This window comes from Pezoporus occidentalis, unplaced genomic scaffold (assembly GCF_034315485.1).
Source record: "Pezoporus occidentalis ecotype Australia unplaced genomic scaffold, CSIRO_AGI_Poc_V1 ctg254, whole genome shotgun sequence".
In the NCBI taxonomy this organism is placed as follows: domain Eukaryota; kingdom Metazoa; phylum Chordata; class Aves; order Psittaciformes; family Psittacidae; genus Pezoporus; species Pezoporus occidentalis.
The window spans coordinates 139,041-161,748 of NW_026914437.1; the positions used below are offsets into that span (position 1 = coordinate 139,041).

The window sequence follows — 22,708 nt, forward strand, 5'->3', positions numbered from 1 at the left end:
TTCCCCATCTCCTCATACTCTCATTCTGCCAATTCTTCTTTGTTCGTTTGCTCTCCTCTTTTCTTTAACGCCATGTGTGCCGGGAAGCCAAGTTAACCTTTCCAGTAATAACCAAGACTAACCCAGAGCTCTTGTTGTTCTTGACACAGTGTATTGTAACAGTACAGTAATGTGGTGTTGTGTTAGTTGTGGAGTTCACCACCTGGAGTTTAACAGATGTCTGTATTTCCCAAGATGTTGGTATTGTTTAGATCTTTACTGCATTAATTAGAAATGATACTGTGTGATAAGGGGCATGGGATTTGTACCTGGGTCATTCTACATGAGCAATACCCAAATTGTCTGCAAAACTGATTGGGTTAAATACATGGAATTCATACAATAGCAAGAAAATGATTTATCTGTTCAGAAAGTTCCCTGCCCACCTAGACACAGTAGGTATTTATTGATAGTCCTTGGACAGCATGTGAGCTTGCGTGTGGTTCATCTCGTGGTAGTATCTCTATTGCACTAATATGCATGGCTGGCATGCGGAGATGGATGTAGTGAGTGGTGGCAGGATTCATAAGCAGGGTTGACAAATCCCCTCTCAACAAAGATAATGGGGAAGGCTGAAACATTTACTAATGGTAATTTTCCAAGGCTGCAAAGGCATCTGCAAGAGCAGCATCCAGAGATGTTTGGCTGTGGAAACCTGGGGGAATGTGCTGGGAAAGGTTGAAAGGGAGCTCTGGGAGAGGGGGAGAAGCCTTTGCAGCTCTATGAGCAATTAGCAACCCTGCTTATGGGGTCATGCACTGGCTAATCCAGGTGCAGGAGCCCTGCACAGGAGACATTTTATAACCTCTCTCTAAATCCTCTCTCTTTTCTAACAGAGTCGGTGCTGTTCTGTAGGATTTGGAATTACCTGCCAATCAAAGCTAAGAAAAAATTAGAATTCCTGTGTAATTATTCATAAGTAAATCCATTGCAAGAAAAGGCAGAAACATTGACATTTTTCTTTGAATGTGAATTATACATAAATGCAGAAGTGAGTGATCCAATTACAATGGTGTTTCTTTCCGAGATGATAAGTTGGTTCATAAAAATAGGTCCTATTCCTAACCTAATTGTATTCAAACATTTTAGTTAATTTGCTACTTATAATTCAGCATAATGTGATCGAGATATCTTGACTTTATGGAGATTTATGCAGATTCTGAGATACCCGACAAAGGCTTAGGAGTGAGTCAGCAGTTACCAGCCGGCCTTTTTGTAAGCACTTAATAGATTCACACAAAAATCCGTTTTATAGACCTTTTCATCAATATTGTGCATTAGCAGTCATGTACAGATCACCTGAAGCACACTGCAGATCAGGAAGTGAATATTAATTTTGCCTTTCATTTGACGACACTGAGGCAGAAGTTTGGGTGTTCCAAATCCCTACAGAATAAAACTGCTGAATGATTTGTCTCTCTGGGCTGCAAGGGAAAGGTCTGTCTTTATGGAGGAACCAAACTCTGGTTTTTAGGATCCCGTTATGAAGCAGGGAGCACATGAAACCATTAAACCTATGGGTTTCATTGCAATGTCATTGGCTACTGACAAAGAATTCTATTTCCAGGCAAAATTTAACCTTCTAAAATTAGTTTTCCCTGAGGGCAACCCAAACCTCTGCTTCCTGGCTTCATTCTGCCCAACTTTTTTGCTCAGAATCATGTATCAAACTGTACATTTGCTCAGCAGCACTAAATATCAAGCCATGTAATTCTTACAGCTCGGTAATTTTCATAACCAGTTGATCATCTAATTATGAGAGTAATATTATACCCTGACATATTCAAGACAGTCCTTTCCACTTCAATCTGCATTATAATGCCGCCTTGAAAATTGTACTGAATTATATACTCAGCCTTGGCATTTCCTCATTAGAGATTAGGTGAGTAAATGAGTTTATCTCTAGGAACATTTGGGGTCTAAAGAGCATGTGTCATCCCTGAGGCAGCCGAACATGGGAATGAGTTGAACAGTGAAATCTGCACTTTGATAATCTTGTCTAAATGGAGGATCATTATTTTCTAATCGCTAAGGCTGACTGATCAGTTTTCCTTGGTATTTTTATGGACCATTTTTCAGGGCTCTGACAGTGCTGAATTTTGTTCTCTCTCCAGTTTATTGCAAAGAACATAATATGCCTGAATTACGTCTCTTTCAAAGACCACCGCTAACTCAATGGCCTATATTTTTAGCCATCGTTAGCGAAATCTGTCCCCACCATTAATTGGGCTTTTCGGATAGATTGGGCACATTTAAGATCAGCAGAAACAAAAATTGTTAGTTTAGTTTAAATTTCCCTACAGGGAAAACATTCTTCAGCAGCACAACAGTCCCAGCTCACCTCATCCCTGATGCCGTAAGGCTGAGTATAGCGCATGTCCCACTGAAGATGTTTAATGGATGTAAGATGACGGGAGCCCTGCTGTGTATTAAAAATGGTAACATGCCAGCAAGAAAAAAGGAAATGAAAAAGACAGCATGTTGCTGTAATCAGCCTAGAATTTATCATCCTTGGAGTTGGAAAGTGAGGGGGCATTGACTCCAGAAAGACGCAGAGAAATGACTTGACGTGCCTCTCCGCTCTCCTCCTCCCTGCTGCAGAAGCACAGTGTAAGCCCTACTATTCGGATTACTCCCGCTTCCGTCTCCTGATCCACCAGATGTGCACCAGCCATTACCTGGACTTGTTCATCACCGGAGTGATTGGCCTCAATGTGATCACCATGGCCATGGAGCACTACCAGCAACCAAAGGTAATGTCACAGAGATGGGGAGAAGGTCAGGAGGGACATGGCCAGCCATGGTGGGATATGCTGATGGGCAGAGCTAAGGCCAGTTTTGCTGTTAGACTTTGGGTCCCCATTCACCATGCTTGACCCTATCCCTTTGTCCCATGGAGGATATCCATGCAGCAGCTGGCTTCCAGCTCAAACCATGGCTTTCATTACCTGGATCCCATTTCACCTCTCCCTTCTAGTTAAATGCAAATAGACTGCTTTGAAAATGAGGATGGGAGCACGATTGGTTTGCTTAACATGATGCTGATAGAACTCTTTCATTTGATTTAAGTTTTCCAGCAAAAAAATAAAAAAATAAAAAAGGAGAAAAAGGAAAAATAATAGAACAATTTGTTAAATGTTTCTTTTTGCAAAGTTTCTTCTAAATCCCCAATGTCCCATAGAGCCTGGTTTTCACAGGCACTGAATTCCATGGTGGTCTTTAAAAACCAGTTTAACATATTAGTGCACTGTGTTCCTGGGCCTTTGTCATACTCTGAAAATAAAAACAGTCTGTCCTGGTATGTCAAGTCTCTTGTGCATAAGAATGAAATGGAAATAGCTGCCTTTGCCATATAACTTGTACTTTATTAGTCACTTTCAGCATGAATAACTGTAACACACAATAGGAGGAAATATTCTTTAAGACTAGACAGGACTTGAATACTTAATGTAAAAAACAAGTAAGACGGGTAAACGAGGGGAAAAATATCCTGCAGCCTATCGTAAAGAAGCCAAAAAGTGAAAGGGCACAAGCCCAATTTATTTCCTCTGTTCAGGTCACCTTTAAATACTGGAAGGCTCATTGCATGATTCAGTCATTTGGTGATGAAAAAGGTTGTTGGCCAAGGAGCCTGTCCTGGAACCGCTCTAGGGCGGGCGTCTCACCGCAGTCGTTTTGCAGCTACGTTTTCTCTTGTATTATAAAAATGCTGGGCAGGCTTTTGTTTTTAATTTTCTTTAGGAAAATAACACTTTGTCTCTAAGCCTCTGGTATGCAGCATCTGGGTAATAACTCCAAGCTTGGGCTATGCTCAGTCGACAGCATGGTTAGAGCCATGCACGTGCTTGAGAGTCTTGCTGAATCAGAGCCCTGAAGTTGCTCTGGTCTGGGTGACTGGTGGCTGGGATCCTGCAGATACTTAAATGGCTTAAATGTACCAGGGAGCTTTATATCCAAGCTAATGATTGCTTGGCATATTGGTGCTGAAAGGGGATGGTGGTGGGATACCCTGGGGTGCCCTGTGGATGAGATCCCAGGTGGAAATGATGCCCATAGGGAAGAGGGGCTGCAGTCTGTGTTGGAGGTGGTTTGAGCAAAGTTGCTACTGGGCAAAATCTGCTTTGCCAAATGAATTTGCTGGCAGAGCCCAGGTCCCTGCAGTATGACAGGGAAGCTCATTCAGAGCCATGGCTTCCTTGGTGCATGGGCTTGTAATTCTCAGGCAGGTGAAGTGGGTTTTGTCCCTGGACGCTTGAAGCTGAACTGTAGCATGAAGGCAAAGTGAGTGGCTTAAACCCTTTCTACTCTGGTATCTGGTGCTCGGGGATCAGCAAGTCTTGGATTTGGTCCAAGAGCACCCTATTGCCACTTCCCAATTCCCTAACAATGCCCTGGCCACAGTTATTACCATCCCGTTTGTCAGCAGTGAGATATTATTTATGAGGCCACTCAGGATGCTGCTATCACAGTGCTCCTTCATGAGCAGGACTTTAGGGATGAAATCACCACTGATGTGGCTTAATGTCTGACTGTGCAAGAGTTGTCCCAGCCAGGAGGCACCTGTAGTTAATGGCCAGGCTGTGACCTCTGCAGAAGGAAGAGGAAAACCCAAGGCAAAACTCCTGCTGGCATGCCATCCATCTCTCCTGCTCCTTGCCAAAGCTGAAGGTGAGGAGGGAATGACAGACTATCACAATGAAGCCATTTGGCCAGCGCTTTCACGGACACAGCCAGCCCGTAGCTCTTGCTGCAGTGCACAAATAAGCAAGTGGGATGAAATTCAGCTCTCTTCTGAAAGCACGAGGGTGTTTTGAGCTGCTGACACCTGCAAATGCAGCAGCTCTTACCACTTGCCCGGGTGACTCTGGCTGGGGCTGAGTTATTGCCCTGGGGTTTGAGTAATGCCATGGGTTTGTGTCAGCCTCTCCTGTGAATGATATCAGCTGGGCTGGGGCCAAGCAGAAATGCAGCTCGTGCGCTCCCTGAAGCCCTGGGGCTTTTCCCTGGGACATGTATCTTTGGAGAGAGACCACAGTTGGAGCCTTTTATCTGTCATTTGGAAATGAGTAACTGGTGAAAGCAGGGCAGGTTTGCAGGCAGCAGATGTTAGTGTCTAACCCAGGTCCTGTGTCCACATCCCAGGTTCTTGATGAAGCCCTGAAGATTTGCAATTACATCTTCACCGTTATCTTTGTCCTGGAGTCTGTTTTCAAGCTCATTGCCTTTGGGTTTCGTCGCTTCTTCCAAGACAGGTAACAAAAGCTCTGTCTTCTTCGTGGGGGAAGCAACAGCAGGTTTCTGGAGACAGCTGCCCAGATTCGGTGTCCTGGACACTGATGCTTTTCCTGGTGCTGTCACTGACACATGTGAATGCTTTGTGGTGTGACTGGCTGAAACCTGCGTAGGTGGAGGCTTGAGATGTGAGTTGGAGAAAGGATCGGGCATGCCAAGAAGTGTAATTGCACCACTTTGGCCCTTAGGAGTGGACAAAATAGAGTGAGAATCACACCAAGTGGCTGGTTCTCTTCTCACACCAGTTGCACGTCCATATAATCAAGATGACCTTGTGAAGTGACAACATGTATGCCAAGAGAGAGAAGCTGGTCCTGGTTTGTGCAGAGGCAGATGTGAAGCAGCAGATGAAATCACTTCTAAATGTTCACTCTCTTACCTCACAAAGACAGATTTTATGTCCTTGGTGAATCTTTCTCCTCCCAATTTTTCCTCCTTCAATGCTAATACCAAAAGAGCTGGCACTGAGCAGGACTTGACATGAGCCCTTCAGCAGAGAGGGCATGGTTCCACCCCTCTCCCCACATTTTGGGTGTCCATGTTGGGAATATGCCTCTCTCTGCTCTGGCTCAAATCCTCAGGGTCTTTCCTTCTCCCAGCATGATTTTTGTTGCATGGGCTGGACATGGAGGAGCTGGTTCTTTCTAGGGCTGAGGTCCATGAGTGTCATGTCTAGAAGTGGCCAGAGAGATACCGCAGCATCTCCCCCGATGTCTGCAGCCTCAGGGTAGGAAACTGCCAACCTTTTGTTTCTGCTTCCCCTCAATCAAGAATATCTCTGGAATTGGCTGATTCTCTAACAAGATGCATTAGTTATAATGATTTCATAACATAACTGCATTTGTATAATACCCTCAGAAAAATGCTGCAGATCATTTGAGTGCTAGAACCATAGAAATGACTGGAATTTGTGTGAAACAAGCTACCCCCCCTTTGCCAGCTTCTTGGTAGATGTTTAACTTCATTTTGTGTTGTCTCCAGATGGAACCAATTAGATCTGGCAATTGTGCTGCTGTCTATCATGGGCATCACTTTGGAAGAGATTGAGGTGAACGCTTCTCTACCAATTAACCCTACTATTATCCGAATCATGAGGGTTCTCAGGATTGCTCGAGGTGAGACAAATAAAGCAGAACTGACTTCTGTTTGAGGTGGAGGGAGAGTCAAGCACTGGGAAACGGTTCTGGGGCACATCCCCATCGCAATGTGCATAGCACTGGTATCAACAGGCCATAAACAAATAAAACAATGGGGGAAAATACTTGAGAGGAGCCAAAAAACTGAGCCAACTGACCATGTGTTTCTATCTTAAGAGGACCTGAAGGCTGAGAGCTTAGAAATACAAGAGAAATAGCTATGGCTGTAATTCCCAGAGATGAACCTGGAAAAAAATATGCCAGTCAAATCAAAGCCGCCTCTAATGGGGATTAGAGAACACAAGCTCAAGTACGTTGGCTTTAAAAGACAAGCATCTAATAAATTTAATTTCCTGTGGGACTTTACGTCTCACCACTTGGTGACAAAGCATTCCTCATCACTCTGCATCCATCTGTCCCCTCAGACTTGTAACAACACGTACCTGGGTGGGGAAGCCAGCTTCTGCAGGGCCTGAGTTTTCAGAACAGGATGGGCCAAATGCTGAAGATGTAAAATGTGAGTGCTCAGGCCCCTAATAAAGTACTCTCAGGCCCTCCTGAAAGGCAGTGTTGTGCTGTAAGGCATAATTGCTCTGATTGCAGCCCTCATCTAAGCAAAAGAACTGGAGGAGAAATGAAATGCTGCTGTTTCTCAAAGTGGGGGAAAAGAGTGGTTTTCAGTGCATTTCATCCCTTTCAGAATTAAAAATACACATGGTTTCCAATTGGAAAGGCAACCTTCTGGAAGAGATGTGTAAATCAGTGAATCATGTATGAAAATGGGTAACCTATGGAAGTGGGAAAGTAGTCCCAGGGCTGGGAAAGTAACTGCTCATAATAATCGGAGGAAGAAGATGGGTCCAACACTGATAACGTGGGGAAGGGAAAAGCCAGGGAGAACGATAATGCTTTCTTCACATCTCAGGCTAGGTGATGCTGCTATTCATGGGGTTTTGATAGTATCCAAGCAACCAGGAGCGATGTAAAAAGGCCAAGGACGATAGCAGCTAATGGAGAACAGTTGACATGATTTCACATTTCTCTTCCTATAATCTGTGGCTCCTGGGAGAGGGACTGAGTTTGTGCCTTTGTGCTAACCATATTCCGTTACCATATTCCCAACGTGTTTTCCGCAGTGCTGAAGCTGCTGAAGATGGCTGTAGGGATGAGAGCCCTGCTGGACACCGTGATGCAAGCGCTGCCGCAGGTAACCCACTGCCATATCAAACCACATCTCCTCTGGCCAGAGCTAATTTCCTATTGCAGAGGAATGCTAATCATTTTGTCTTTACTGTCATTAGAGAGTCACATTTCCCTTCCGAAGCACAATCTGAGATACAATCCTCACATTGAGGTCATTTTTCCCCTGAAGCAATTTAAGTTTTGGATTAAAGAATGCAGCAGGAAACAGGTCTGGAACAAAAAATCAATGAATGTTCTTTTTTTTTTCTTTTGTGTTCCCCCCCCCCCCATTTCTTTTTCTCTTTCCAGGTGGGGAATCTGGGTCTTCTCTTCATGTTGTTGTTTTTCATATTTGCAGCTCTTGGAGTGGAGTTGTTTGGAGACCTTGGTGAGTTTTCCCGTGTCAGTGGAAGGGGTGGGTGAGGTGTGTGAATGGGGGGGGTCTCATGGCTGTGCTTGGTCCCACAGAGTGTGATGACACGCATCCCTGCGAGGGGCTGGGACGGCACGCTACGTTCAGGAACTTTGGGATGGCTTTTCTGACCCTCTTCCGAGTATCCACCGGAGACAACTGGAATGGGATAATGAAGGTAAGACACCCAAGGAAAAGGAATATTGCCTATAACTGCTTCATTAGAAGTTGACCACTCCGCTCCAGACTGGTACCGATATCCAACCAGGACACTCCTGCAATGAGCTGCTCTGTCTATCCGTGCACTGGGCAAAGCCTCTAACATTTCTGTCCCAGCCACGCCATGTCTATGATTGCAGGCTCTTAGTGTACTCCATATATTCCCTTTTTTACCCTGAGACAGCAACTCAAAAAGAAGGGAAAAAAAGAAAGGGACTTATCTCAAGTAGCACCAATTCAACTCAGTAATATGCATTGGTTTTATTTTTTACCTTTGTTGGTATTACTTTGGTGTTTTGGTTTTGTTTCTGGGAAAACCCAGGTGTCTGAGAGAGAGTCTTTCTCAGGGAACACCCATAAAGGCATGTTATTATGAAGAAATCTGGTCTATGAGAAATAGGGTGCTAGCTAGTCTGCAGGAATCACTTCTCTGTTCGTTTCTAGCCTGTGGTATGTGTTAGGTGACCAAACTCTTAATGATGGGGTGAAACTTGAGGAATGTGTGTCTGCAGGCGCAGCTGCTGTGGGGTACTTGGTGGGTTGTAGCTTCACCCTAGATCTGACACACTTGAGTATATTTTGTCTAACCTGGTAAAACAGCCTTTCCTTTAGGAGCAGCAGGGTATTGATATCTGTTGTTACACACATCAAGAACAATTGCATCTGAGCCTGCTTGTGGTGACTAACACAGAAACAAGGTTTTAATGGCATGTGTTTTGCTATTCTAGACATGAAATTTGCCCAATCTTCTCAGTTTTCTTCATGAAGGGAGAACCCGTTGCAGCCAGATGACCAGATGCAGATGAGGTCCGTGCTGGAACCTCTTCACATACCTCCATCACTTCCCCCTTGTTTCTAGGACACGCTGCGAGACTGTGACCAGGAGTCTACCTGTTACAACACTGTCATTTCACCCATCTACTTCGTCTCCTTCGTGCTGACGGCCCAGTTTGTCCTGGTGAATGTGGTGATTGCTGTGCTTATGAAGCACTTGGAGGAGAGCAACAAGGAGGCAAAGGAGGAGGCAGAACTGGAAGCAGAGCTAGAGATGGAAATGAAGACAATCACCCCCGGCCAACACAGCCCCTCAGACATCTTTGCATGGACAGGCAGCGCTGGTGGAGAGAGACCTGAGAGCCCCCAAGGATGTACCAATCCCATGCAAATCAAGGTAGATTCTCAGCTCTCATTAGTTTACCCTATGGTGAGAATCACAGTTGGAGGGTGAAGAGGGCTTGACCTGCGTATCTGCTAGGGGAAGACATGCACGAGTCAGTGGAAGGAGCGAGTGAACTGTACGTCCAGGGCTTGTATTCCTCACTGTCTGCTCACTGACTGTTGCGTGGTGTGGGAATTGATGCTCCAGGTCCAGCCCACCTTGACGCAGCTGTTTGGAGGTAGAGAGCTTTGCAATTAGCTCTGGAGATGTGCCCAAGCTGCCAAGTTCAGAGCTGGCTTCAAGTTTGTTCTAATCCAGAGTCTGGGCTAGGTCCTTTGTGATAGCATAAATCACGAGCATAATGTGTTTGCTTTTCTAATGCAGAGTGTGAGCCACAACATAAAAGAGGAATAAAACTTGGCTAATCTTTGCTTAAGTGTTAAATTTGTTTTATGCAACCTCAATTTAAAGTCCATCCCCACTGTCAAGCTTGTAAGAAAAGATTATTTTAACAATAGAATAATCCAGAGGAGACTCAAACCTGAGCTCACCAGAACTGGTGGCAATACTCCTACCAGCAGGAACAGTGCCGGAGCAGGGCTGTAATGTGGTAGCTGCTACCAGCTGCAATAAGTCTCTCTAAAGCACAGTTTCTGGATGAAGACTCAGTCTGAGGAATGAGAGGGGTTGAGGTCAAGCCCCAGACAGGTCCTTCGGGAGGGAATGGAACTGGAACTATACAAGAAAAATGGTCCAGCTTTTTGTTTTAGGCTTAGCTGATTGCAAATCGGGTTAAACTCTGCACAGACTCCATTAGCTTTTATTACATCATGATTTCACAACAGCATGTCTTGGCCTCTGCCTGGGGTGGACTAATGAGTATTCTAATGCATGAAAAACTCATTTATGCTCTTTAGTCCAAGGGTGGAAGAGAGTAAATCCCTGCTTAAGCTTTGTTTCAATTCCTAAGCTACTGGAAATTTCTGATGCATTAGGAGTCACTGAAGTCTGAGATGGAGGCCAAAGCTGCTCTTTGGCACAGATAAAAGGCGTTCAGGGCAATATGGGGAAATCCAGATTCACCACGTCCTCTAGGAAGAAACATCATGACCCAGCTGTGGTTGCACATGTTGAGCTGGCAAGCTGTCTTCGGCACTGTTGTTCTGCATCAGTACGCACACTGGCAAAGAGAGAAATAGCAAAATTGCAAGGCAAATCAGAGGAAAAGATGCCCTCAGCTCTTCAGGCCGTTAAACCTGCCCTCTCTGAAGGTGGCTTTGGAAAGGGTTTATTCCAGTCATAATCTCCAGAGTGTGATTCACTCAAAAAAAGAAACCTCAAAAACCTCCAGATTTTATTCTGTTTAATCTCCCAGCCAAAATCTTCAGGACAAATCTGATGCTTGAGCACGAGAGCAGAGGAATACAACTCCCAGGACATGACCCTGCAAGGATATGTGGTCAGCATGCTTCTTTGCTTGCCTATTCCCCAGGATTTTTGCACCATGTTCTGTTTGACTGTAATGATGGTCCTCATTCCATTGTATGTAGTAGGCATTCCCAAAGTGAAAAGTGCAATCCTTAAATTGCTCCCATGCTGCCTGCAAAAGCCAGACCTGCTCCGTATAACCTCCTATGTCTGTGCTGTGGCGAGCTGGTTTGAAGTTGGCCAGGACAACTGAGGCACCTCAACCCATGTCTGGCACATGAATTAGTCGCCTGATGTTTGTCCATCCTGATCAGCTGCAGCTTTCATGGAGAGGAGGCTCAGCTTCTCTTCAAGTCAGGTTATTCTAATTGATGTGCCCTCTGGATATGGATTTAGGTGTCAAGTATTGGGTCCTCTAGCTCAGAAATGTAGACAATGGGTATAGAAGATTTAAAGCAATAGTGTTCACAGCACCAAGTACCAAGATGCTCCTCTACCAGCCCCTTTGTACAGCTCAGATCAGTAACTGGCTGTGTTTGCAGAGAGCAAGAGCTGTCCCCAGGAGGGTCTGAGAAAGCTGTCACTGCTCACCGTGATATTACTGCACTGTTCTCTCTCCTCTCCTGCCTCACCTCTCCTGTCTTGTTGTTTCTGTTCCTGCTGTTCACCCCTGTCTTTCCCACCCCTTCTCTTATTCTGTTTCTCCCCCTTTTTGTTTGTTGGGTTTTGTACACTGTCCTTTTTCTGTCTCTGTCCTTTGCCTTTTTCCTCTCTTTTTGGCTTGCTCTCTCCTTCCGCATGTTATACACCACCCCTCCTAGGAAAGGCACTTGTTTGATACCATATCACTGCTGATCCAGGGATCTCTGGAAGGAGAGCTGAAGCTGATGGACAACCTGTCAGGCTCTGTGTACCATCATTATGCCCTCCCAGCTCCCGAGTATTACAACTCTGAGAACCAGGTTAATATTCCTAATTTCCTGCAAAGTTTCCATCCAAACTCGATGTGACTGAGACCTTTAGTAGAGAGTTAATGTTCTTTATGTAATGTAGTCACAGGGATGTTGAAGCATAAGTCATTTTGGCGTTTTCTGTGGGAGTCGAGATAATGTCTTGGTTAATGATGTTGTATATCAATACAAGAGGAAAAGTACAGGCTCTGAGTCTCCCTCTCCGACACAGTAAGAAGTTTTGCATTGGGATTTACTGTTCAGGAGTGTTGCAGGGAAAATATACAATATCTTGTCTTCATTCTTCAGTGGGGTCCTTGTATTTGGCTTTTTGTTCCCAACCAGGGCTTCATAGCAATGGCAGGACACGTGTGCAGAGCCTGAAGTATGGTGTGAGGTTTCCCTAGAGCAGAGCCTGAGCGGGTGGGGAACATAAAACGCTCTTTACATTTTATGCCTACCTACACTGCATGAAAATCCAGTTTCAAATGATTTTCCTAAAGAGGCTTTTTGCAAGTGGGTCATTGTAAACTAGATCCTCATCTCTGATCTAAACTGACTTTAGAAGGTGACGCAGCCCCTAATGATGTACTTAAGTAATGGTGTGCTCCAGTGCTTTCTTGAGCAGGGGCTGTAATGCTTGCTTGAAATTAGTTCATTTACTTCTCAGGATAAAATACCTACTTTCTCAAGCATGTTATTCTTTAGAGCAAATATTTTCCCTAAATCTCAGCAGTAACCATAATAATAATTCAAACATACCTAGTTTTCCCTGCAGTTGGGATTGAGCAAATTCCATATTCCTTCATATATTTTTTTTTCCTCCCTTTCTGGCTAAAAATAGCAGTTTCTGTGTTAAATCAGTGTGTTTATTTATCAGCTCACTGACACTAAATTATCCAACTCAGCGGTTCATTAGAGGAAAGGAACAAGCTCAGGTAAAATGAAATCCTACTGCAGGTATTTATATAGCAGGATAACGTCTCCCTCTGATTGCCCTGTATCGCTTTCCAGATGGAGGTCTATTAAGCTATAGAGGAAGTGGTTGCCTCTAAGAACTGCCAGAGGAATAGAGACAGTAGCTTTGGCAGGGAAGGCAGAGGGTCAGTGCTGAACTCAGTGAGAGCTGTTTGGAAATCTGTTGTCACAACACTTTTCAATGGGAAGTGCTGCTGCAGAAAAAAAAAAATAAAAAAAAAAAGGGTTTGACATTTTTGCAATGAAAAAACCGTAATGTTCCAGTTTGGCTTTTTCTGTCAAAATTTAAGCTTGAGGTTTTTTACCCCCCCCCCCCCCCCCGTAATTAAAACCTGTATAAATCAGTTGAACGCTCCCAACAAAATGTTTTGACAGCTTCAAACTCAATTTCGAGAGCGCGGAGGCTGAAGGGGGAATTTGATGTTTTGTTTACATTTTGGCTTTTCTGTTCACACCATTTGTCATGTTCTGAGGCAAGTCAGGAATTTAGAGCAGCGCTGGGACTTGCTGAAAGATACCTGATTAATAGCAGCTCCAGCAGAGCGGCTCCGTGAGGCAGGAGCTGTCGGTGTCCACCAGGCTTTAGCACAGCCTTTCCCTGCACGCCTGGGCACCGACTGGTGCCTTCCCATTAGGAATCACTGTCCTTGTGTGGGCAGCTTCTGCAGTGATGCCTTTTTGGGGGAGCCTCATGTGAAATCAGGAGCTCCTTCAAAGCATCTCTCTTATCCACTGCCAGCAGATGACTGTATTAGAAGAGATATCAAACCCAAGGTTAGATGAGAGGAGCCCGACCCTCTTATCTCAGCTGAAGTTTTGAGCCTCTCAGGGTTCACTCATCACTGGGTTTATTTCACCCTACCAATGCTATTTCTAAGAGTGAGGAAATCCAGCCCTTTGACAACTTCAATGCAAAAGATCCGAGCCTCTGTGGTTTCTCTTGGAAGATATATTGTTGTTGAAAGACTTTTCAAGCACAGAGGATAGGGAAAGAAATGCAGAGTGAGAAGTGAAAAGGAAGCATCTGGAGCTTGTCCAGATTAGCCACGTCTATAGGATACCTGATGAAATGCCTCCCCAGTGCCCTGGGCACCAGCCTTGGACACATACCCAAGGTGGGGATTTGGGGGGGCCTGAGCCTGCATTTGAGGGCAAACATCCCTCTTTGCAGTGCCTGGCAGCAGGGATGCTGCTGAAGGGGGAGATGCTGCAGCCTCCTTTTTCCCCTCTCCAAAAACCATAAGTGATGTTTCATATTTCCTATGTAAAGAGCTCCATGTCTAGGGACAGGGCTTCATCAGCATTTTGATAAAGATTTTTTTATCAGCTATTTGAATGCCTTCAGCAGGGATGCGTTCATGCAAGACACATCGGTACAGGGTTTGCTCAGAGCTGGAGAAGGCTGGTGGGGCCAGGGCTGGGGTGGCATTTGGGAGGCTGAAAGGTGTAGGGAGTTCTTTTAGTAGGACAGTTATTGATGCTTACCCAGGCACTAGAGGCTACTTAGCAGACCGAAACCCACTGAAGGCATTTGCTGACTGAAATCAAGCCTTCTGTTTCTCCCTGTCCCTGTTTAGTCATTAGGAATTTAATTATGGTCCCATCTGCCTCTTGGGGAGAGGGATGTCTCTATACCCTCCTTAGAGTGCAGGGAAGGGCATGCTCTGTACCCCACCTGCAAAATGATTTTGGGGAATCTTTGTGGACTCAATTGGATTAGCCCAGTGGCCAAGAGAACAGTGTGGTTATTAGGTAGGAACAACTTCAGAGAAGTCCAGAGATCTTGAAGCCTCTTGTATTTGATTATAACCAAGAGGATAAATCTCTCTAGTATAAAAAGTAAAGTTACTTTGGTTCTTCATCTAGACAGGAGAACAGCAAAATACAATGCTAGCATTAGTGTATGGTTTTAAACTCCCTCTCAGGTCATTGGTGAGCATTTAAGTATGAATGTCCCACTCTTCTTTTTTTTCATTCCTTTGTTATATTTCATTTCTTTAACGTTCTGTCCCCAGTAACAATGTGCATGATGTAGCTTCTCCCACTGCAGGCTTATTGCTTTATGTCTAGAAGTATGTAGATTATGATACCTTTTGTTTTCTTTCTTTTCCAAAAGATTTGTGTCCTGGTTTCTTATGTTTAATCATCTCTCCCTTTAGATCCCTCTAGCTGAGATGGAGGCTCTGTCTCTGACGTCAGATATTCTCTCTGAAAAGTCCTGGTCCTTAGCTCTGACGGATGACTCTTTTCCTGATGATACTAACACACACTTACTTAATGCTCTGGAAAGCAATGTACATACACTGGTCGCTGTATAGTCTGATGTTTACAGGGTTCGAAATACTGCTTCCACCTCTCTACACCTGCCTAATGGCATTTTCCATTCAAGCCCGTTTCCAAATAGCACCAACCTTCCCCCTGACCAGGACGTTGTCCTTAATGCCATTAGGTCCTGGGTTGTTACCGCTCTTGTCCACAGACTTGGCTCCCTGTGAGGAACAAGTAGTTATTCCTATTTTTCCTTTGGTGTCTTATGCAAAAACAGTGTGTTTTGTACAAGTAAAATAAATAGTGAAAAAATGCTTTGGAAAGCAACAAGGTTGAAATTTCCTCCCCATCTGAAACAAATCAGCGATGCTGGGTGGAAGCGACACCCACGAGCTAATGGCTCGTGTCCTCTGCTGAGGGATCATCTCCAGCCCTTTGGTTTGTACTGGATTTTTGTCTTTATGAACACAGGCACCACAAGGCTTTTTGTGTGATTGGTGCCAGACTGTTTGTTTTACAAATATCAGATGGGGATCTCTCCGAGATGCTGCTTGTTTTGGGAATTCTTACTAGCAGCCATCAAGCCAAAAAGCCAAAACAATGTTTGGACTCCTCTGTGTCTTTTTGAATGAAATAACCAGTATTTTGAACCCTGCCTTAACCATCTCCTCTTTGAAACATTAGACATTTTTAGCTGTGTAGCAGTCAAGTGCTTTTTTTCTGCTGTACAACAGACATACCTCCTTCTCCAACATTTTTGGATCATTCTTGTTTTCTTTGTTGTTGTTCATGTACTTGCCTTTGGATGTTTGTGTTGTTGATAAATTTCCTACCATCCGAGTCGACTGCCATCCTAATAGCACTTATTTGGGAAACACCTCTTAAACCGTGACAATATTTCCCATCATGCTTCATGGCATCACGTGCCAAAGATTTTGTGAGCTACGTTTAACATTTGTATGGGCCTTTTGGCTTCAAAATCAGTTAGTCTGGAGAGCTGGGCTGAGATTAGACAAATCTCTTTGACAGCACAGCAGTCCCAAGGGTATAACTGAGAGAGATGGTTTCTCTCCATAAAATGAAAAGCAAATCCAGGTTGAACAAAGTGTTCTGTGGATTTGTGTCAATACCAACAAAGTCAAAACAGTTTCCCAAACTCCTGAAACGCTGCAAGTTTTCATTGAGATCTTTTCTAAATGCAGCATTTTTACACTTCGTTTAGACTCAGCTTTAGCTGAAAACTATCTCAGAATGTTTTGTTTGACTCAAAATAGATTCGGGTTGGGTTTTGGTGGAGGGGGGGGATTTAATTCGTGGAAAACTCAGACTTGATTTTCAGTCAAGCCAAGACAACGTGTTTTTCAAACCTAGCAGTGAACCAAACAGTCATGTGCTTCCGCTCACAAGACCATTCTGCAGCCATTGGTTTTCATGGAGCTCACTCCTGAGATTTCCCTCAAGATCATCAGGAAGTGGAAACGAGCCCGCTGTGGTATTGGATCCTGTCAATGAACCTAAAGGTTCATTAAAGGTTGGGTTTGGATAGGATCTCAAAGCCAAATACTTGTGTTCAGATCCAAATGGTTTTGAATTGGAAACCTCAGGTTTTGGGCCATCTTCTCTGATTTAAGCTAAATAATGTGAAAGCTAAATAGCATAAACATGCTGCTCAGAAGAGGAAGGCAGGGAGGAACAGAGACGTTCCCAGAACCCACGTCTCAGCTTTAGCAGCACAGGTTTCTTTCTCCTTCCCTGCGCTGTGTCAGGAGACTGCAGTCTCTCTTATCTAGGCTGTATCCAGGCTATATCCAAATCAGCAGGTTCCTGAGGACTGAAACTAATGCTGCATGACAGTGCAGATCCATTTCCTCCACTAAATTTACAATGGTGGTTTTCCTTTATTTTCCTTTTCTTTATTCCTCATTATTTTTTTCCTTTTTGTAATTCCTTTTTATCTCATCATGTTTCTTGTGCAAACAAAAGGCCAGGGTGAAATTTTGTTTTTATGACTGAAGGATAAAATTGGGGGGGGGGGGGGCGGAAGTCTCAGTGTTGATTTCAGCAAACCTGTAATGCACTGAGAGCAGGGAAGATTTGTCAGAAAATAAGATTTAAAGTTCCCCCAAACTGATCAGCAATATACTGCATCAGACTACAGTGTCACATCTTATTTCTGTGTTTTTCAATGGAGACCTTTTAAAGATGAAACAATTCTTTCATTAGAAATAGCCAGGGAAGCTGACTTTGCTTCCGTTTTTGCTCATACTGTCCAACACAATAACACCCAAGAACATTCCTGGGATGGAGATATTTCCTTATGATATCAGACCCAAATCCACTTCATTTGATACTGGCTCTGGAGTTGCCCATTCTAAGAGACTCTTTGGCTGTAAAAACTCCACAGCCAACATATATACAATAACCCTTGCTTGCATTAGATCCCCTCTAATTAGAGAATGGCTTTAACCCTGAAGCAGCAGGTTTAGATATCCCTTTCAATAAAATGGGTTTAGTTACTCATTATGTGAGAAGAAAAACCAATAAAACTGTGCTGGGAGCTGGACTAGAGAGTATTTTCTGTAAACTGGTTCCTGCATTTGGTTTTGTTTTCTTTTCTCTTATTGTTAGAAGAGGAAACTCCTCACCTTTGCAAAAGTCTGACTTGCTGATGAGGGCACATAGGAAGAGCTTTACTTTTATTGCAGAGGATCAAAGTTATGCAAAGCATGTGACCTTTGCTAGCCTTGAGGCATGATGCCTTCATTGCATACCCCTGAAATAGTCATGGTTTATTACTACAGTGTTGCTTCCTCTGTTTTCGTGGTTCATTCTGTGTGACAATTTATTGACAATACAAAATGAGGGGTAGAGCTTCCTGGTAGATCCATTCGTGCAACCTGTACATACTGACTATGTGCATGCCCATCATGCCATACTGATTGCAATGGCTGTCGCTAGCGTTTCTGGGCACTTCTCCTCTTCCCATCCCATCCTGTCTTCCTTCCTCACTGTGCCTTTCCCCATAGGCTGATCTCCGCTCCAAAGACAACGCGCTGACCCTGTCTCCCAGCAAGGACCTGCTGAGTGTGAGGAAGCCTTCGGTGGGGCGCACACACTCTTTGCCAAATGACAGCTACATGTTCCAGCCGCCGTACTCCAGCCCCTGCCCCGCTTCCCTGGGTGAGAGGAATCCAGCACACCACAAGTCCCAGTCAGGTACATGTCTGTCAGCTGGAACGGGAGCAGGATTTTCCGATACAAAGCACTAGCTGGGATTTTCCAAGCTATTCAGTAGGAGGCAGCAAATTGCCATGGGCTGTTGGCCATTGCCGTTGGTTTCCAAGGAGCTGTTGGTGTCCAGGTCTGTGGAATGGCTTTGCAAAGACCCTCCACAACTTGCAAAGTCCAGTTTATTAAAGATAACTCCTTTCCTCTGACCTTTTTATTTGCTAATGTGACAGTGAGCAGTTGCCTTGGCTCAATGCTGATCATCCCCCCTGCCTGGTTCCCTGAAGGTTACAGTCCTTACAGCCTGGGCTCCATCCATCTCAGTGGATCTAGCTATGGCCCCAGAGCAGAAATCCCAGCAGAAAGATATTTCCTCATGGCAGTTGTTTTTTGCAGCAGTACCTATTCTTGCAGGTTTTGAAAGTTCTATATGGGAGCATCTGTGAAATATGGGAAAATGGTGTCTCTAAATGCCTGCAAAATGAACATAAATGTGCTGAATTGAGAGAGATCTCAGTGTGAGATGAATGGAAAATAAGAGTTCAGAATTGTCCTTCCCAGTGTGCATGGCTGAGAGACACACTTTACAGCTAAATTTGGAGGTATTCTTAGATACAGTGTGCTGCAGATACCAAGGGCTCACTCTCTATGTGCACCTCTGTACCTGTACTTGCAGGTGCCTCCTGGTGCTTATCAATGTGCTTTCATTTACTCTAATTTCTAGGGGTTACCTTCTGCTGGTAAATGAATGGAGCTGTCTTTAATTCTTCTGTACACACCATCATTTTAGACATTTGTCACAGATAAGACAGAGGAGTTTTTACAAGTATTGCCATTTGAAAGCCTCTAAAGCAGAACATAATTTCAGCACTGTTTGGAATGGGAGGAGATTTGAATAGATTAGAAATAAGATGTTGAAATTTGCATAGTAATAAGAATCTGGATGAATAGCGACTGTTGAACAGCAGCAAAAACGCGGACACAGTGGAGGAAGATGAATCTGGAGTTGTAAGAAATCACTGCCGTAACACAGGATTTTCAAGGTCAGGAGCTGTCCTTTGAAGAACCTGTTTGCACATAATGCAAACGGTGCAGCTAAAAGCCTGGTCAAATCCCACTGAGCCAATAGCAAGGCTCCCATTGCCTTCAGTGGAGCCAGAATTCACGGTTCTCTGCAACAGCTGAGAAATTCCTCATAGATATAATCCCAGAGAACCCCAAAAGAATCCTGTTTGTTACAGAGGGAGTTTCCAGGGCTTTGTTTCTGACCCTTAATTCAGATGCATTTGTTCTGTCTTCAACATAAACATCAACTTGACTAAGATGGGTAATTTCTGAGTCCCTTCTTTCTTCAAGATGAATGGCCCCTTCTGACAGCACTGGCTTGGGGAGGGCCGGCATTCCACCCTTATAAATCCACAGGCAAAACCATTCCACTGGGATGCAGAAGTATTTTGGAAAGGTGATGTCTTGTTCATAACCACATTAAGCAATTAAACCTTTTGTCTTTTTCTCCTGCTGCTGAAATTCCAATCGTCTTAAGAAGGCCAAGGTGCTCAGAGATGGGTAAAGTGCCCAAATCTTGGCATATGCATCTTTGTCCTGTTCCACCTCCAATGTCACTGCTTTTCAGGGTGGCGGAAGTCACCCCTACCTGTTTACAGTTTGTAATATTATAAAGTGCTGTGAAGACAGCAAGAGGTGCCAGGTGCCTCTAATAAATCACCCTCATCACCCAACTAAGCCATAATATTTCAAGCTGAGAAAGGTTTTGTTGTCAGAAACACTGGCACTTGCAGGAGATATTTGTTTGAATACTCCTTCGTTATGGGGCTGTTGTTCTGGGAAAGATTCCAGGACAAATGAGATTCTCTGGGATGCAGTCCAGGTTAAATGAATTGTTTTGAGAAACGTTGAGCCTGTTTTGTTGGGGGGGAGCATGCCGAGTTTCAAACCTTTTAGAAGAAGTAGCCAGCAACCACAAAGGGTCAGGAAGAGGCTGGGGAGTATGTGTTTCCTTCTCTTGGGATGCTTTGGAAAACTAGCCTTGAAAGCTGCCAGGTGCCGCTCCCTTTTGCTTCATATCCAGTGTGTGCACTGGTTTTGAGATCCCAGCAGTTGGTCTCAAAGCACTCAGGTATGGAGACATCCTTTCCTGGAGTCTTTCAAAGTCAGATCCTTGTGGTGCTGAGATGTGTGGATGCCTTCAAAGTTATTGGCCCTAAAGCAGGGATATAGAAGTTGCCAGTCAGGATGAACTTCTAGTTCCTAATCTTCTGTTCTCAACAGGAGCTAGTCCCAGTTGTATCAGGGGAGAATGCCAAGAAAAATGAAATAATAGACACTTTTGGAATAATTTATTAGCAAGTGAGAGCTTTTTCCCAGTCATGGAGAGCCAGTTGCTGAATTCAGTGGTTTTGACGTTCCTGTCTGGTCCAAGGTGCAATAGAGCAGTGTTTTGTGAAAGGTCATTGAGATTAGGACACATCCCCAGGGGATCATTGCTTTTCTGTCTCTTCTCCCTCTTGCAAGGTTCCAAGGCATCGGTGCAGTCACAGCCAGCGGACACCAGCTCTCTCCTGCAAATTCCAAAAGACCATTTTCACTACATGAGAGCTCATGACTATTTGGTGAGGGAGAGCAAGCCCCAGGTTTCCCAGCAGGTTCACTCTCCTTCTGCTGAAAGGCTGCTCCGCAGACAGGTAAGCAGACTTATGATCATGAGCATGCAGAGGTTTTCTATTGTTGCATTTCCAGGTTAACCATGCTCTAAATTCAAGGAGGAATTCACAGAGAAACCTCGGGAGAGCTGTAATTCTCCTACAGAAATAACTAAAAGGTTGATGGAGTTTGATCTGAAAGCCATCCAGGAGTCTCCAAAGAACGTGCATGATGAGTATCATCTCCTTTGGCAACGTGCCTAAATGTTCTCCACATTGCTAGCATTTGGTTTTCTCTTTCTTTCAGTCCTCTTCATAAATGCAGCCAAATGCTCCCCAGGGGCTTGTTGGGGTTAAGGAACTAATTCTTGACTGCTATGATTTTCTCAGTGCTTGAAAGGACACAGGGATTACAAGCTCCATCCCAGGTCTCCCTTCCTCTGACTCCTCTGGTTTCTCGAAAGGGGAAAACTCTAAAGGAAGCAGGATGTCTCCTATGAAAAGCCATCATGGAAAGCATGGTTTTTTTTCAGTGAGAATTGAATATTTTCAATCTCCTGTGTGCTTTTGAAAAGTTTGAGTATACACAGAACAGAACATTTTATTTTGCAAGTGGTTTTATCTCTGGTTTTTGCCTGGCATTGATTTAAATTGTGATTCAACTGAAGATCTAAGAGATCCAATCAAAGATTCCAGTCTGGTTGATTGGAAGCATAAGTTCAAATTTATCTTTTATAGTAAAATACTTAAACTTCTGTGCTTCACTCTCACATTTTTGAGCATACTTCCTTGTGCAGCTGGATCAGGACCAGAGGCACGTCTGATTCCCGAACTCTGCTTTCTTCAGTAGTTTCATGCCTGATTTTATATACACAAAATAGATCGGTTCTATTTTTTTCCAAAGCAATTTCTTACCTGCATGAAATATTCCCATTTCTTTAATCTTTTAATCAACATTGACAAATGAGACAGTTGATTCATTAAGCTCTAAAAAATGAGTGTGAAGTACCAAGGTTAACAATTACATTAGTCTGTAATACTAAATTGACATAAGAAATTCTTAGCATGTATTCCTTTGCACAGGGCTGGACAGCTACCCCAATCACAGCTAATGCGGAAACTAATTGATGTCACGATTCAAGTTCATAACTGTGCTCTCTTGCTTTCTAATGAATAACAGGCCCTTCCTTTTGAACAGATCTATCTATAATAAATTACCATGTTAGCCATCTTCCTCAGCCTAATTTTGTTCATATCTTTGAAGGCTGCTTCTTCTCAGCCTTTTCATGTATATGTTAATTTATTCCCCTTCCGCCCCTCTCTGCTCATACAGTGACATGAGCATGCTCTCTGAATCAGATTTCAGAGAGTAAAAAGCTCTGGGACAGGGAGCAGATATGGTCCACAGGGAAAGTAGGTCCCTCTGAAGGTTAGTCAGGTGTTGCCTTGGGCACGCTCCCAGATAGCAGGGAGCTCCTACAGTGGCTAATGGGAGCATTAAGGTTGTTCCTGGCAACAGAGCAGTATTGCTGTTGCTGTTAATTGCAGTCTAGATAGCCAGACACTGTGAAACTTGGTCCTTAAAGAAGCAAAATTCCCTTCACTTCTGCTTGCTCAAGCGCTTTCTGCTTGGCTCCTTTTATTGCCACCACTAATTTGTTACTAGCACACCATAACGGCCCAAGCTAGCAAAGCATTTTGGTTTGCAGTACCCATTTTTCCTTATTGTTACTTATATTGCATGTAATTCTGATTTC

The 22,708-nt window shown here is 44.0% G+C and overlaps 1 protein-coding gene across 15 annotated transcripts in view; it reads left to right on the forward strand.

Annotated features, from left to right (window-relative positions):
• The window catches only part of CACNA1G (calcium voltage-gated channel subunit alpha1 G), a 140,791-nt gene that overhangs the window by 112,748 nt on the left and 5,335 nt on the right, over positions 1-22,708 (forward strand). For 13 of the 15 annotated variants that reach the window (XM_062623522.1, XM_062623523.1, XM_062623529.1 and 10 more), the window contains 11 exons: positions 2,641-2,792; positions 5,182-5,291; positions 6,313-6,446; positions 7,604-7,674; positions 7,959-8,037; positions 8,118-8,239; positions 9,140-9,451; positions 11,689-11,829; positions 14,955-15,089; positions 18,090-18,279; positions 20,824-20,993. In XM_062623522.1, coding sequence (XP_062479506.1) covers positions 2,641-2,792; positions 5,182-5,291; positions 6,313-6,446; positions 7,604-7,674; positions 7,959-8,037; positions 8,118-8,239; positions 9,140-9,451; positions 11,689-11,829; positions 14,955-15,089; positions 18,090-18,279; positions 20,824-20,993 — 1,616 coding nt within the window. Of the gene's footprint in view, positions 1-2,640; positions 2,793-5,181; positions 5,292-6,312; positions 6,447-7,603; positions 7,675-7,958; positions 8,038-8,117; positions 8,240-9,139; positions 9,485-11,688; positions 11,830-14,954; positions 15,090-18,089; positions 18,280-20,823; positions 20,994-22,708 lie in introns of all 15 variants that reach the window. The other 2 variants (XM_062623537.1, XM_062623538.1) reach the window with 2 other exon arrangements.